Source organism: Pseudomassariella vexata (assembly GCF_002105095.1).
Source record: "Pseudomassariella vexata strain CBS 129021 chromosome Unknown BCR38scaffold_5, whole genome shotgun sequence".
In the NCBI taxonomy this organism is placed as follows: Eukaryota; Fungi; Ascomycota; class Sordariomycetes; order Amphisphaeriales; family Pseudomassariaceae; genus Pseudomassariella; species Pseudomassariella vexata.
In genome coordinates this window covers 2,627,747-2,644,297 of record NW_024467960.1, presented here as the reverse complement: position 1 = coordinate 2,644,297, position 16,551 = coordinate 2,627,747, and the positions used below count along the sequence as shown (strand labels likewise).

The 16,551-nt window shown below is 50.3% G+C and overlaps 2 protein-coding genes and 2 non-coding genes across 4 annotated transcripts; 3 read left to right on the top strand and 1 right to left on the bottom strand.

Moving 5' to 3' along the window:
- Positions 1–364: 364 nt before the first annotated feature.
- BCR38DRAFT_408465 (uncharacterized protein) lies at positions 365–1,394 on the bottom strand (the record flags this gene model as incomplete). The annotated part of the gene is made up of 4 exons (XM_040858269.1): positions 365–701; positions 761–829; positions 883–1,029; positions 1,096–1,394. 4 exons carry the CDS (start codon positions 1,392–1,394, stop codon positions 365–367), a joined length of 852 nt encoding a protein of 283 aa, XP_040717505.1.
- Positions 1,395–4,020: 2,626 nt separating this feature from the next.
- On the top strand, positions 4,021–4,123 carry BCR38DRAFT_t157. Its single transcript has one exon. It is a non-coding gene; the product is annotated as a tRNA-Thr (tRNA).
- Positions 4,124–11,081: 6,958 nt separating this feature from the next.
- Positions 11,082–13,108, top strand: BCR38DRAFT_340085 (uncharacterized protein; the record flags this gene model as incomplete). The annotated part of the gene is made up of 2 exons (XM_040855749.1): positions 11,082–12,178; positions 12,307–13,108. 2 exons carry the CDS (start codon positions 11,082–11,084, stop codon positions 13,106–13,108), a joined length of 1,899 nt encoding a protein of 632 aa, XP_040717504.1.
- Positions 13,109–13,676: 568 nt separating this feature from the next.
- On the top strand, positions 13,677–13,749 carry BCR38DRAFT_t158. The gene has a single exon. It is a non-coding gene; the product is annotated as a tRNA-Lys (tRNA).
- Positions 13,750–16,551: the final 2,802 nt, after the last annotated feature.

Sequence of the window (16,551 nt, the reverse complement as noted above, 5' to 3'; positions counted from 1 at the left end):
CCACGTTACTCTTGGATAGCGGATGGGCTCTTTCCACTGTAGCAGAGCAATATGATGTTGGACTGATGCGTCCTCCACCTTCGCCGAACTGCGAAGAGAAGCCTATCTAGATTACTTTCAACAGAAGTTGTCCCTTCAGAGCCTCGCCAGTATACCTGCTAACGCAGCATGCAGTTGAACGCCCATGCATCCAAGTATGCATCATACCGAAGACCTATTCTGATTCAATGGCGTTGGAACGGCGAGGAAATAGGAGTTGCGCCCATATGGAAATAAACCCTGACAAGTATTTATTTGCGAATATGCAATCGAAGTGCAAGTATATACAAAAATAATCCATCATCCACCAAATGCCTAACGCAATCTAAATGCGGCCGGACCACCGTCCCCTGCCGCCACGGCCGTTACCACCGGAAGAAGTCGTGGTGGCAGCAGTGTCAACAGTCTCATTGGAAGTAGCTTCAGTCGCAGTAGAGCTGTCCATGGCGGGAATGGTGATCTTGGCGATGGTCCAAGTCTTGCCGTTGTCGGAAGACACCATGTCGGTGTGGGTGGTTCCTTCCGAGGCGCCGAGTGTTTCTACGAAGGTGGAGTCGGCAGATTCGAGGATGATGGTTGAGTTGAGCCAGGTCTGCTCGGCGACAGTGCCGGTGCAGGCGACACCGTCGTCACTGTCGTTGCATTCAATGGCAGTGCCCCAGCTATGTGTTTGTTAGTCGACAATACAGGAAGGACGAGATGGGGAGGTGAGATAACTTACCCGAGCATGGGACCGGAGGTCTTGTTGAAGGTGGAGAGGAGTTCACCGGTGACGGCGTCAGTCATGGTTCTAGGGTTGCAGTTAGTATGGGCAACTGACGCAGGATCGAGTGGGCGACTTACTGGAGCCAAAGGTAGCTCGACTTGTCGATGAGCGTGTAGTTGAGGACGATTCCGTTCTCGTAGTTGACATCGGCAGTCGTCAGGCTGCCAACCCACTGGTTGGGATATCCGTTATCAGCGAGCCCATAGACTTCGGAAGAAATGCACCTGCGTGATTGTAAGCGACCGGACTTCTCACCACGATTATCTTCATGAACACCCAAGAAGACTTACCAAGCAGTATCAGCCGCCGAGCCGCTGCATTCACTCTGTCCCTTAGGGTACGAGCCAATGATGCTCTGGATCAGATCACCGGTTCCGTTAGAGATACCCAGCCACACGAAGAGGTATCCGGCCTGGTCGGCAGGCATCTGTCCGGGGTAGACGGTCGTCTTCGTGCTGATAATCTCCTGCTTGGCCGGGCCCAAACTGAAGGCGGGACCCCAAGAGTCACGCTTGGTGAACATGGACGATGCTGTGACGCCTGTGCTGGCCAACAGCAACAGGCCTCCGAGGACGGTTCGAGAATACATGTTGAGTGGGTGGAAAGAGGCAACTCTGTTGACAAAATGGGTGTGTGAGATCTAAAAGTAGGAACCTGCCGTCGACGAGAAAAGAGTGTGGGTTGTTTTGAAGTTCGAGAAAGACAAATCCTATGGAAGACAGATTATTTTATTGTCCAGATCCAACCCTTGTGGTCATGAATCCAGAATTAAGCATTTGTGCTTCTCGTCCAAAGGAACATGTGAGTGGGGTGGAAAATATCTGATGGGCAGGGGTGCTTCACCCAGTGGAATGATTGATCACAATATGCACTGGGCTGTTCTGGGGAAGTCTGCCGGCCATTCCTTGAAAAATGGTTTTATTTCAATTTATACGTTTTGGGGAAAATAATTTCCTCAATTTGTTTCATCACCCAACTACTCACTGAAACGGACTAGCCAGGGCTCGGCATTTGTATATTTGTTTCGTTGATATTGTTTGTTCCACAACACAACACGCAGTCCGGGACTTTCCGTCCTACTCAGGGATAGGGGTCAGATCCACCAATAATCCACATGGCACTTGACAAGACTATATTTAGTGCAGTTCACGTTTGACGTCTTCCGAATGATTTAAATGGTACCTAGGTAGTGACAAAATTATTTTTTCAGGCGTTAGCGGTGGTGTTCTACGAATAATCTTGAAAATCGTTCTGGTGTTCTAGTTATAGCCGCATGTTTCTTATATTCACCATCAACGGCCACAGGCAGCTGTTCATGAAACACTGATCAAATACCGATAACAGAGATTAACGTCAGTCATGAGGATACGCGGCTAAGATACATGCATCATTTTTCTACGCATTCTGAAGGCTTCGCTACTGTGTTCGAATTTCCTAGAAATGGCGTTAGCATTGCCACGAAGTCATATTACCCATGGCCCAGAGAATCTTCGCTGTATTGCAATCATTGCACAATCGGGCATCAGATTCGTCATCTGATCGGAGGTAGATCAAGTCATGCCATGCTGACCAGCATGGCAGCACAAAATTCTCTGCCTGTAGTTACCGAAGTCTGAGCAGATGTCACCGCATGCCAGAATAAACGTTGCAACTGGGGTAAATAATATGGGATAACCTGATAAACCAGTTTATTCATTTGTAATATGGGAGTAATTGGGCAATCAAGACGATTATTATCACGCTAATGATTGGTTGAGTTCTGTGTCCTCCCTATATTGGACTCTAGATACGCTCGAATGTTGTAGTATGAGCTTGATACCATAATCATTCACAATAATCGCATGCCTTGGTTGTTGCTCCCTGCTGTCGCGTCCGCAACGTCGGCTTGGAGGGTCTGTGGCTATGGCTAATTAAGATCATCAGGGCAACTCTGAGTTAGATCGCTATGAAGAATTCGCAGTATTATGAAGGCGACTGAAGTTATGGGGGATTCGGGATCTCCAGAAGTAGTCTAACATTGCGTTTTCAAGTATTGGTATTAACTGGTGGTTACTAGAGCAGTCCTCACCAGTATTTCATTACTAGATTTACAATTGATTATGCGAATTATATAGCATTTTAGAAAGTGAAAATGATGAAACGTATTTCCAGTAATATGGATTGACCTAGTTGACATGAGCGTAATACTCTCAATATTGCCCCCTTTCTCCACTCTCCCCCTCCTACCCTCTTCCCCCCCTTCATCACTCATATAACCTCGACTTGTCCACCCTTACAATCGACCTGAAATCAAAAGGCGCAGGCGAGAAAATGCGGGTAGCCGAAGCGGTTTGATGTTAACCGCCAGGGCGGTTATTTAGGCAACGGCTCCTCATCATTGGTGCAAAAAATGGAGCGTAAAACCACAACAAACTAACATCACCACCGTGCCTATGCAGGTAACTAAGTGGTAGGCCTACAAGGGTTGAAGGGATCCATATAGGTGCATAGGGCACTGATATTAGTTGCCATAATCATGCCAAATAAGTTGTCGAATACATGTTTGCTCCCTTGACCTACTGACTGCTAATAACTCACCGGCCTGTCCATTGTTGAGTTCCGCGACAACAAATGGTGTCGTCTCATCAAACTAAATTGGTGTGATTTGAAGCGATGTGATAAGTTTGTTATTGCTGAAAAAAATGCACGGCAGAAGTTGACATTTATTTACAGCTGTTGTCGTTTATAGTCAAGATCAAAAGATATGCAGTTTGCATGCTAGTCGCTGTGAAGCCTTTTATTGGTGGATGTCCGATTAACGTGATACTGCCAGGGCACAAGTGTAATCTTGAGACCATGGCCGATCTCTTTCTTATCTAGAGAGCATAGTCAGGTTCTCTTCGCAGCCTTCTTGAGATTTGCTCTCGGTCTAGGTTTCTTTAAGGGCTTGCCCTTGTCGTTGTTGACAGCCGAAGGGCTTCTATTTCTCTAGTATCCCTTACGATAGCCACCCTCAGTGACGGTAGCTCTGGGAGCGAGCCAACCTTGATGAACAAATGAACATGCACTACTGGGCCGCCTCAGGCAACGATTTGATGCTGATATCTATTAAATGGTGACAAGTATACAGCGGATATTTGTGGATTGCTATCTAGTAGCTACAGGGTAACTATTAGGTTGGTTCGTTAAGTGAAAGAGTAATAGAGTGTAATAGGTTAATACTATTATCTACTATAGTCGGCTGGTGTAGTTGGTCACTTCGCTGGTAGATAAGTCCCGATTTGAGCCTCGCCCACTTGGATCGGTGACGAGTCGCGGGTTCGAATCCCGCAGCTGACACACAAGGGGGTTTAGTCAACCCTTACGGCGCTGATACGTGACCCCATGGGGGGTTGCCCTATAGCTAGAGATAAGATAGATAAGAGCTATAAAAGAGCTCTGCCAGGCCAGAAGCTGACCTGGCCATCGTTTCCCAATACAACAATTCACACCTCATATGCACTCGCATCAGGCGCGCTGCCCACCTTGTTGACTTCGCCTACCTAGCGATAATAGGGAGATTGGTGCAGTTTAGGATTACGAGCATCCTAGCCAGTCGACCGTCAAGCACTACGTCGGCGGAATATAACTCGACAGCCGGTCCAGAATTCGAATCGTTAATCCGACCCCTTATCGGACCCCCTCTCGCCGCGATTATTGCGAGCGTATAGACTACGTTACGGTCTATCCACTTGAGCGTATGGTTGAGATGTATACGCTCGACGAGAACCCCAATTAGCAGATACTACGACTTGTCGCGACAAAAAAAATAGTCGAGCATCTTCTGCACATCAGCAGCATCCCACCCCTGAGGACGAATTTAAGTGCCACATTACCACACTTATCGGTAGTTCAGGCAGGGGTTGTAGCACAGACTTAGGGAGGGACAGGAGGTTTAGTAGTCATTTGGCTACAAGTTTACCTGTATAACCGCCCGACGCGGCTTAAGGGCCCGCTATATCATATATAGCCCCTTAAGGGAGTACTTGTAGAGGTACCGAGGGTTAACACCTATGGCGTATTTAATATTATTTTTTATCTACTATAGTAATATGTTCATCAAAGTCTATCTAGAGGGAAATTGGCCATTTATTTACATATACAAGTTCGGTAGTAGAAATTTATCTCCTTTATTGAGGTCTGATTCGTTATTTTTCTTTATCTATAACACAGTGCTTTCAGTATTTCTTTACCATCCAATACTATCGACTCTCGGGAATCAACACTTTAGTTCAACGATCCTTGGATTATGCTCAACAGCAGGACTCCGCGAAGCGGGGTGTTAACACCATACCATGAAGTACCCTATTATCTTACCTATCCGGTTAGGCCGTAACATATATACGGCAACACAAAAATCTATAAAAGGTCGGAGCCTAAGAGGGGTGTGACTGTTTGATTATTAATAATCACTATTGTTAAAGTACACGGGAAAGCCGTTCACAGGAGACGCTGAGTTGCGGTTCATCCGTCGTAGATGATATCCCGGCGCAAAAAATATGATCTATACATTATGCAATCTAATAGTATCCTTCATTCATAAAATCATGTCACCTCGTAAGAGAGTTGTGCGAAAACACATCCGGCCACTAAAGAAGGCCCAGAGCAAGGGCAACAGCAGCCATAGCACCTCCAGCAACATTGCTGCGGAAGACAGCTGCTCCCGCAGTCACCACAGAATTGGTGGCGCTTGCAGTCGTGGCTTCGGTTCCGGTAGCCGATATGCTGGGCTGGATAGGAGTAACAACCGGAGTCGTGGTGCCGATGGGAGCCGTACTGTTGACTCCATATGTGACGGAAGTCGACAAAGTCGGGACATCGGTATAAGATGGGAAATTCTCGTTTGCGCCTGTGTCGGTGATGAGGGTTTCTGAATACAAAGGAAAATTCCCAGTCGAAGCTGTGTAAGTGGGCACAGTGATTACTGTGTCCGAGTACGATGGCAAAGTCTCTGTTGGAGCAGTGATCACGGTATCCGTGTACGAAGAGTATGTTTCAGTTGGGACAGTAATGGCCGTGTCGTAGTGCAACGGAGTGCTAACAGTGGTCGTCGGGTACTCGGTAGACTCTGTTGTGCAGGGCACGACCGTCGTGGTTGTTGACCCGTAGGGACAGTCGGTCACCGTCGGTGCGCAGGAGCTGATCGTATAGATGACGGTCGAGTAAGCAGTCGACACTGACTCTCCTGGAGCATTCGCGTAAACGATAGTCTCCCCAGTCGCAGTAGGGTAACCGCTGGGCTCCTCAGTGGTGCACGGCACGACCGTGGTAGTCGTCGATCCGTAAGGGCAATCAGTTACAGTCGGCGCACACGAGCTGATCGTGTAGGTGATGGTCGAGTAAGCAGTCGACGCCGACTCTCCTGGAGCATTCGGGTAGACGATAGTCTCCTCAGTCGCAGTAGGGTAACCGCTAGGCTCCTCAGTGGTGCACGGCACGACTGTGATAGTCGTCGATCCGTAAGGGCAATCAGTCACAGTCGGCGCACACGAGCTGATCGTGTAGGTGACGGTCGAGTAAGCAGTTGCCGTTGACTCCTCTGGGGTGGCCGAGTAGACGTTAGTTTCTCCAGTCGCAGTAGGGTAGCCGCTGGACTCCTCAGTGATGGTTGGGTAGAAACTCGACGTCTCAGTCGTAGCAAGGTAAATGCTGGACTCAGTGGTGCACGGCACAACTGTGGTGGTAGTCGATCCATAAGGACAGTCAGTCACAGTCGGTACACATGAGCTGATCGTGTAGGTGACGGTTGAGTAAGCAGTTGCCGTTGACTCCCCTGGGGTCGTCGAGTAGACGGTAGTTTCTTCAGTCACAGTGGGGTAGACACTCGACGTCTCAGTAGTGGCGACGTAAACGTTGGACTCGGTAGTGCACGGTATGACTGTGGTAGTCGTCGATCCATAGGGACAGTCAGTCACAGTCGGTGCACATGAGCTGATCGTGTAGGTGACAGTCGAGTAAGCAGTTGCCGTTGACTCCCCTAGGGTGGCCGAGTAGACGTTAGTTTCTCCAGTCGCAGTGGGGTAACCGCTGGATTCCTCAGTGGTGTGTGGGTAGACACTCGAAGTCTCAGTTGTGGTGAGGTAGACACTCAACGTCTGAGTCGTGTCGAGGTAAACGCTGGACTCAGCGGTGCACGGCACGACTGTGGTAGTCGTCGATCCATAGGGACAGTCAGTCACAGTCGGTGCACATGAGCTGATCGTGTAGGTGACGGTCGAGTAAGCAGTTGCCGTTGACTCCCCTAGGGTGGTCGAGTAGACGTTAGTTTCTCCAGTCGCAGTGGGGTAACCGCTGGATTCCTCAGTGATGTATGGGTAGACACTCGACGTCTCAGTCGTGTCGCGGTAAACGCTGGACTCAGTGGTGCACGGCACAACTGTGGTGATAGTCGATCCATAAGGACAGTCAGTCACAGTCGGTGCACACGAGCTGATCGTGTAGGTGACGGTCGAGTAAGCAGTTGCCGTTGACTCCCCTGGGGTCGTCGAGTAGACGGTAGTTTCTTCAGTTGCAGTGGGGTAGCCGCTGAACTCCTCAGTGGTGGTTGGGTAGAAAATCGACGTTTCAGTTGTGGTGGGGTAGACGCTGGACCCAGTGGTGCACGGCACGACTGTGGTAGTCGTCGATCCGTAAGGACAGTCAGTCACATTCGGTGCACACGAGCTAATCGTGTATGTGATGGTTGAGTAAGCAGTGGAGGTGGACTCCGAAAGAACGAATACAGAGTACGACGTGTTTGGATACGCGGTGGTCATATATGTAGCGGCCTTGTAACTGCTCGTAATGACGGTGTCCGAGTAGGAGGGAGCAGTTCCAGTAACATAGGACGAGGTTTCAGTTTCATCAGGCGGCTTACAGTCAAAGTCAGTGACATAGTTCGTTGTGAACCCGACTATGCTTGGGGATACATACGCAATAATCCTCGTTATTCGTGGTTGAGCTGTGACTTGATGTCTCATAACCGGAGGACGATATGGTGGTGTTGGCGTAGCCGGACGATCCGATCCTTGTTGGATAGCTGAACGTTTCGGTCTCTTTTGTTGCCTAATAGAATGCATTAGGTGTGATCTTTGACAATGGGGTACTCATGTACTCACATAGTCATCCTCAGAGCTGGAAGATGTGGCGCTGTAGGTAGAAGTCGCCTCGTAAGAAGTCTCCGCAATAATGGGATAATTGGAGGTTTCGGTTTCGGGGTCTGTTTAACTCTCAGTGTTAGCAATCGATACCGATAGCCTATCAGGTGAGGTTTAGTTGTGTCTTAAGAGAAGAGACTGCTCCTTTCAGAGTTCACTACTCCCTTGACACGAACACGAGAGAGATGAAGAACTTTGGTTCCTATCAGGGCACCTCACAGTCATCATCATCAGAGCTAGTAGAGCTCGTGTCGTAGGTCGATGTCACCGAGTATGAAAAGCTCTCGGTTAGGGTGGCATAGCTGGATGATTCGGTCTCAGGTGGGCACTACAAGTTGGTCAATATGTGGTATTCTGGGACTTCAAACTGTGATGTCTTCGAATTTGTGTTACACTCAGGGAAACTGGACGAGAAGAAGAATAACTAGAAGTTGCTCACATCATCTTCGTTAGAGCTAGTGGAGCTCGGGACATAAGTCGACGTAGGATACTCCAACGAAGTTGAAGTCAAGCTTGGCAGATACGACGACTCGGTCTCCGGAGGGAAGTCCTCCTCCTTGCTGGTTGTGTAAGTGGCGGCCACAGCGGCAACCAGAATGCTGCTACCATATATATTCAAGAAACGGACCATGGTGACGGAAATTTTACAAAGATAAGCGAATGACTGAAGTTGGACCGAATTATGGGGAAAATTATGCAAATACTTTGCCCGAAAGCGGACTGACAGGCGCACGATCAAATCTGGGGGTGATCGGACAACGCAGAAGGGATGGCAGCCGCTGCCATAATAAATAATACGACGGATGAGGGAATGATGCCTTATTGCAAGAAGAGCGACCCGGTTACCAAGTCTTTGGGTTTCCCATCCTATGAGGGCGACGACTATTGATGCAGGGGGCAAGCCACTAGCCTATCCATTATTGGCAAAAGCATGCAAGCTCGTCGTCGGAACGCACTGCGATAAGAACCCGAGGAACATGCTAGGGGCGTATTTTCAACCTAACTAATAGGATAGGTTGTTGATGGCCCTAGTGCTTCTCCCCGTAAGTCGAATAGCCATCCTGGCGTTGCTCAACAGAGCGATGGTGGACATAGGTGGCTAAACGACTCCTTGCCCATTAACTAGCGGAATCGCTCAGCCCATGCCATTAGTCATTTTGGCGAATGAGTGACCCAATAGCCGACCCTTCCCCTTATGTCTTACGAGATCCCTCGACACTGTCACGTTGTTTGCATACGAGATTGAAGTGTAAGTAGTATCCCGGCTGACAAGAGTGCTATGTTCCCGTGAAGCACAACGCAGCCTGTAATTTTCGCGGATAGCTGTTTGAGAGTTAATGTGAATCATGACCTGACCAAACCAGAAAACCGACAATCAGAACTTTGAAGCCACGACACACACTATGGACGTTTGGGTGGCTTGCGGCTGGATTCGATAGATGCAGGCACGTATATATTCAGGAGAAGAGCAAGCTTTGTACTTGAGCAAAGTATATATTGCTGGATGACGGCATTGCCATGTTGTGTCCTTATGGAGGAAGCCGGGAAATCAAGTGGACAGTCAGGAACGTTGTATCCTGGCTGCGTTGGGGGTCTCATCGAATCTCCAAGTTGCTCCTGTACCTTCGGCAAAGTTGTGCACATCGTTTTGCATCTTCTCTTCGTTGAACAGGTCTAGAACGTGTCTAACCGAAGAAACGCCTACATTTGTGTCTGTGTACATGTCGGCGCCAAGCCAAGCCGCCAAGCCAAGGCGAAACCGTAGGAACGAGTAGAGAACGCCTTGTTTACGTCGACAAGCCTTTGGAACCGAAGCTAAGGGGGCGCGAAGTCGGGCTGTCAGGCGCAAGCACTTGGAGGGGCGAGCAGCAATAGCATACGCACCCTAGCACAGTCCCATGTCTCTGGCCAAACCACATTCCTACCACATTGAACCGCAACGTTGAATAGCCCGAGTATTTTCAGGCTGCTCAAATGTCTTGAGCCTCGATACCAATGTTGAATACAGGACGTCGCATGAAGGAGAATAGAGGGATCGGGATGCAACTACGTATTCATACGTGCATTGTGAATGCTCGTATTGGCGTAAGCCGGGATCCGACGCCGAGCCCACGACTCCACAGTCGATTTACTCGACTCCGAAGCAATTTCCCACCCATTGCGTACAACGTCTGCAAAACTTGTTCACCCATGAAGACGATAGAATATGAAGGGGATGATAATTTTGGGATACTGTTGGTACCGGTGGTTGTGTACAAGCAGCAAAGGAGGTCTCGACTTCCAGAGTAGAACTGACCCAACAAATGACGAAGAAGCTCGGGCGGCTCGGTCGGGCGAAGATGGGGAATCCTTGCACGTCAAAAGCTTGTCGTTTCTGTCGTCCGATACATCCCTGCAAGCCTGGCTTGAGGTAGTATTGTGCAAGTCCGTGATGCATTCGGTAGGTCTAGACCAGTCCAAGCTTGGAGAGAAACTGGGCTAAGGATAATACTTAATCCGGTGCCGCTGCCTTCGCTCGTAACCGGAAAACACGGCTGGATATCACGGCACTGCGGCACTGCGGCTTTGAGAAGCTCCTGGGGTGACGTCAGCACAGTTGGAAGTCAGATGAATGGAAGACCGGGAGTTGGAACAAAAGTTTTCGTAGCAATGGACTTTCAAGCAGACTATCCATCCTCCGTTGATTTGTGTTTAGCTCTTTTCCCCAACATCAATCATCAATCGCCAAGCGTTTTCCCAGGCTGGTAGAGCAAGTTTGTCATATTCGGCGCTTCGCCGTTGTTTGTGTCTATTTATGCAACAGCATTGGCAGCGCTGCGACCTGGGCCCGAACCGCGTATAACGCACAAGTCGGTGGACACCCGGATAACCCGTTGTCTTGGCACTCATCATTGCGCCTCTCCCGATACAATTCTTGGCGATCGCAGTGCGCCGCGCGCAGGGGTTTCTTTCGCACAAGGCCTCAAGCAGCCACAGGAAGACTGTTGCTCTGCTTCAGGACAAGCTCACCGGACTATTTTGTCCGCGTCGCGTTCCGTTGCGTTACTAACAACCACTTGCGCTCAGTTCCTCCGTCAACCAGTGGCCAAGACGGCACTGACATCATACACGACTACCATATCATGTCCAACGGTGAAACTGTTCAGCAGTCCAACGGGGCTTACCCGGCACCCATTTCGACGGGAACCAATGGAGTCAACCACGAGAAAAATGTTCGACAAGTCACCGACGACCCTCCGGTCCCGACCATTTCGGGCGACTCAGACCTGAGAGGCAACCAAGAGGAGCAAGGGGTTCCGGATCGCCATAGCACTTTCAATATCAAGCGCCAACTCACTCACCAGAAGGAAAAAATAAAGACCAAGACGAAGCCTCCCGGTGGCTACGATACGACGCCGATACCAAAAGCACCCCCCGGCTATGCCATTAAGTTCACTTTCCATCGCGCCACCAACCTGCCCGCCGCGGATATCGGGTCGCACGCTTCGGACCCATTTATTGAGTCTACACTCACGAGTTCGTTGCCGAAACGGCACAAGGAAGACCCAGACCTGTTCCACCGGACCCGTACTATCAGACGCACCGTCGACCCAGAATGGGAAGAGGACTGGATCGTGGCGAACGTGCCAGCGTCAGGCTTCAAGCTTAAGTGCCGCTTGTACGATGAAGACTGGCCCGACCACAACGACCGACTCGGTAACGTGACCATCATTGTGTCCCGGGTCGATGAGACATGGAATGGCTTTTCGCAAAGGGAGTTCGAGGTGAAGAAGCGAGTGGGAAGTAAGCGCGCTTATCTGTTGAAGGCGGCCAGTGCCGCCTTCAACGCGGATGTGACAATGACACCGAGTTTGTTCGTGAGCGCAACCGTCCTCGGTGTATCCGATCCTCCCCACGGCCAAATGTACACCCTCGGTCCGACGAGGTACTTCAGGCACTTTTCACCCATGATAGGTCGGCTCGCCGGAGTACAGGTCAACAAGGACGAAGATCATGATTCCAATGCCAACGGGGCCACGAGCTATGAGCCAAAGGCACCCGAGGGTGATCAGGACAAGCAGATTAAACAGGGCGACAAGAAGACCCAAAAGTACGACTTCCAAGCGAACGAGATCCAACTCCAGGGACCGGTTCCTGAAAAGCTATATCATCGATATGTCGAATTCCGCCCATTGATCGGCCTCATGTTTAGTCGCAGTGGCATTCGGGGTCGCATTTTGTGAGCAGCACCCAGACTCCTTGTTTCTTTCCACGAATGCATAATCGCAAGCATCGCCGTGCAGGCGACACGTCTATATTAGGAAAGTCGTTTATGTGTTAAGAACATCATACTAACCTGTCGTCTAGACATAAAGCTTTGGCTCATCAACACGGTCGAATATACAATTTCGATAGCTCCACAGAATATGGGCAGTTTAAGCCCTGTTCTGAAGAAGCCACCTTACAATTCCTCAAACTGGTGCACTTTGACCAGGGCGGTCGTCTCTTCACTTACGTCCTCACGCTGGATGGGTTGTTCCGCTTCACCGAAACCGGTAAGGAATTCGGCATCGACTTACTTAGCAAACACTCCATGCACAGCGACGTAGCCACATACATTGCGTGCTCGGGCGAGTTCTTCGTCCGACGCTTGAAAAAGCCGACAGCATCCGAGGATCCCAAGCCGGACCAGCCCACACACCCGACTCAGGAACTGTCAGGCGGACCTCCTAGAGGTCCACCGCCGACGAAGCCCGAGTACTATCAATTGGTCATCGACAACGACAGCGGCACCTACCGGCCCGAAAAGTCGGTCTTGCCCGAGTTGCAAAAGTTTCTCCAACGAAACTTTCCCGGTCTGGGCGTGGTGACGCTGGGCTGCGATGACGAGGAGGACCAGAAGCTGAAAGAGAAACAGCGCAAGGTCAAAAGGCAGGAGGGCGAGAACATCCACATGGTACTCAACCGGAGCCCGAGCTCGAGCTCGATGAGCTCGGACGACGTCAGCGACCCGGAGGAGCTGGAGCAATCGGCCGGTGCCGGGCGCAAGAGCAAGAAGGAGCGCATGCTGGATGCGCTGGAACAAGATGGTACCATGAAGGCGCTGCAGAAGGAATTCATGCGTAGCGGGTCGAAGGGTAAGGGTGAGGCGAGTGGGGTGACAAATTGAGGTGGTCGTCGAGCTGGATTTGTGAGCGAAATTCTGCTTGTATATATGGGGAGGTCGGGCTGAACTAATGGGTGGGCGGTTTTGTTATATGTGCTTTGGGGGTCACAGGATACTTGGTGTTTCTTTCCTGGGTTTGCTTTTCATGATATCCATTGGTCATTACCTGCCTCTGGGAGGTCGTCGTCTTGTTCCTAATGTTAGTGGTTAATCACCTTATTTCAAGTCAGTTTGATTCTGGATCTGAAGTGGGAGCTGCTCGTGGTTAGTGATCCAGTAGGCAGGTCGGCCAGAGCAGTCAACTGCCCTCAAACCCCAAGACGATCATTATATCGATGATGAGAAGCATGAAGTGGTTGATTTAGTCCGTGGATACGTGTCACTAGTTTGAATTGTTCAACTAATGGGAGCGGCCACATACACCTCGCTCTTCCGACCAATCAGCACCCATTCAATTCATACCTCAACAAGCCATGGAAAACCCTGGAACTAAGATGGGGCCATTACCCACATGACCACTGTCTGACCATTATAATGGACTGGTAAACCCTTGACTTGACATCTTAGACCCGCCCGGTTAGCTCAATCGGTAGAGCGTGAGACTCTTAATCTCAAGGCTGCGGGTTCGACCCCCGCATTGGGCTCAATTCCCGATGCCTTCCTGACGACTGGAAGACGTAACAAATTCTTTTGCAAGTTTTTTTTTCTTTTTGTGCAGGTTTCTCTTTTTGCGCGGGTTCAGGGTACGTCCCGCTGTTATCAAGGAGTTCGCCACCTGGGTCCCACTGGCAGAAAACGGTTAGTGAGAAAAAGAGTCCGAGGCCGGATAAGAAGACACTGGCTGCTCTGGCTGCAAAGGTTGCTATCTTGTATTCAACGCCGAGTTATTCTATTCAAGCAATTCGTATAGGGGCTTGAACCTGTTGCAGTTCGGTCGGATGTTGGCATCCTCACCATGTCTTCAATCTTAGGTACCATTTTTAGATCGTCGTGATCCAGCTCGGGCACGCCCGGCGCTGAAGCTCGATGTGTCTTGAAATTTTCAAACACAGAAGTTCATGAACATGAAATGAGGATGGATAGATACCACAGTGCCGTTGTTATGAATTCTTCATGTAGACGGCATCATGAGAGCAAATACTAGGTATTTGCCGCCGCTACAAAGAGGATACTGACATGCTTCTCTTCTAGTTTTCACTTGCTACAAAGTTATACAGCTTGAAACAGAAGGAAAATGTCTCTACTGTCGCTAATGTCGCTGCTGATTGAAGGTTCCGCGCCCAGAAACTGCCGTAAAGGCAAGGAGAGGAAAGCTGTTATTATCGGTAAAACCGTAGAATAAGCTACGGTGGCGGTCTAACTATATCACTATTATAGAGAAGCTGTATAAATCTGTTACGAATCTACGATTCTAACCAATGCAACAGGCCCGATGGCAGGCCCAGTGGATACAGGACAAAGAAGGAGGGGAAAGTCACACAGGTTGATTGATTGATTGATTGAAATTTAACGTCTCATCGCGTGAGACGTGCCGGGCGCAGTGCCGGCATGGTCTATGCTAGTCGAATCTATGTTACAGGGGACTGTCTTCATCTAACATTCCTGTTCAGTGCGATGGGCAGATCTCAGTAAAGAAATTGGTCTCCTCCGCCCATTGACAAAACAAACGAGCTCCCTTGGCCGTGCCTAGGAGGGAATCTATACTATTCTTGGCCATATGCGCTTTTAGATGACCGGGCGTGGCCTTGCGGCCGCGCTTGCAAAAGTAGAAGTGGACTGGTGTCTTTGTCTTTCCACACCCGCAGTTGAGCAGTGCGTCGCGATGCTGGAGTCTCTCGTGGTAGGTCACGAAATCCCCGTGGTGCGACCTCGCTGCGAGTAATCTGCCTAGGTGTTGCCGGGGCAGGCCAAGTTCGGGGGGTCGCGGGTGGATAGCGATCCCTAGATCTCGATACTGTTGAGGGCAGGTAGTGGCCCATCGATCGTTGAAACTCTTCCAAGTGTAGGATCTCGCGATTCTCTTTATATGTGCGAATGAGGCCGGGTGTTGTGTCTTGGGTGGTTGCTCACAGGCCGCTTTGGCCTGGACATCTGCTTCTTCGTTTCCGGGGATGCCTACGTGTCCTGGGCACCACCAGATATACACTTGTCCCGGGGATGTCCAGGGTTTTCGCTCTCTCTGTGACCAGGTTTTGGACAGCTCTTGGAAGGCGGTGAATTTTGCTTGACTGCTTCCGGGACTTGGACAGATGAGCCTACCCGCAACCGCGAGATTATCGAGGCAGATGTGGATGTTATCTGCCATGCTGTTGGACGGAAGCTTTACAGCCTCCTGAAGCCCCCGTAGTGCTGCGTGGGCTTCCGCATCGTATACCTCTATCTGAGAGCCCAGTAATTCGGACCCGCAGAGTAGTCTTTTACCGGCCTGATAACCAGCCCAGCCTGCTCCAGCTAAGGTCCTGTCGCTATGGGTAGCCAGCGAGCCGTCTGTATAGATTATTATATCGCGCTTTGAAAACTCGTTTATCCTTTGTAGAAACGAGCGGGCAGCCTCCTCCTTTGACTGTCCTGGGATATAACCGATCTTGGCGAGGGTGATGGACCATTCGCCAGCCTGCTCCCAGGGCGGTATTTGCAGAGGATCTATATATTCTGCAGTATCTGGGGTTAGGCTCGCCATACGCCTTAACCTCGAATCGGGGCCCGTAGGATGTCTGAGCCTCCTGCGTAAGGGATGGCGGCTATCCAGTTTGTGTAATCTAACAGAAGCCGCATAGAGTTTTGCGTCGAGTGCGATTTCTGCTGGCGGTAGTGCCGCTTCCCGTTGCAGGATCGGTATTGGCGTGGTCCTGTATACAGGGAGCATGGCTCTCATTGCGGTATTCTGCGTTCGATCCATTTGGTAAAGTCACACAGGAGTGGCTAGCTGCAGGAGGAGCCAGCTAGTGCAAGGATCACAAGTCACGTGAATTACAAGGGTGGATCATTTGGATATGAAATGATCCAACATATCCAGTTAGGACCAACGACAGGACCTTAGCTGGAGCAGGCTGGGCTGGTTATCAGGCCGGTAAAAGACTACTTTGCGGGTCCGAACTACTGGGCTCTCAGATAGAGGTATACGATGCGGAAGCCCACGCAGCACTACGGGGGCTTCAGGAGGCTGTAAAGCTTCCGTCCAACAGCATGGCAGATAACATCCACATCTGCCTCGATAATCTCGCGGTTGCGGGTAGGCTCATCTGTCCAAGTCCCGGAAGCAGTCAAGCAAAATTCACCGCCTTCCAAGAGCTGTCCAAAACCTGGTCACAGAGAGAGCGAAAACCCTGGACATCCCCGGGACAAGTGTATATCTGGTGGTGCCCAGGACACGTAGGCATCCCCGGAAACGAAGAAGCAGATGTCCAGGCCAAAGCGGCCTGTGAGCAACCACCCAAGACACAACA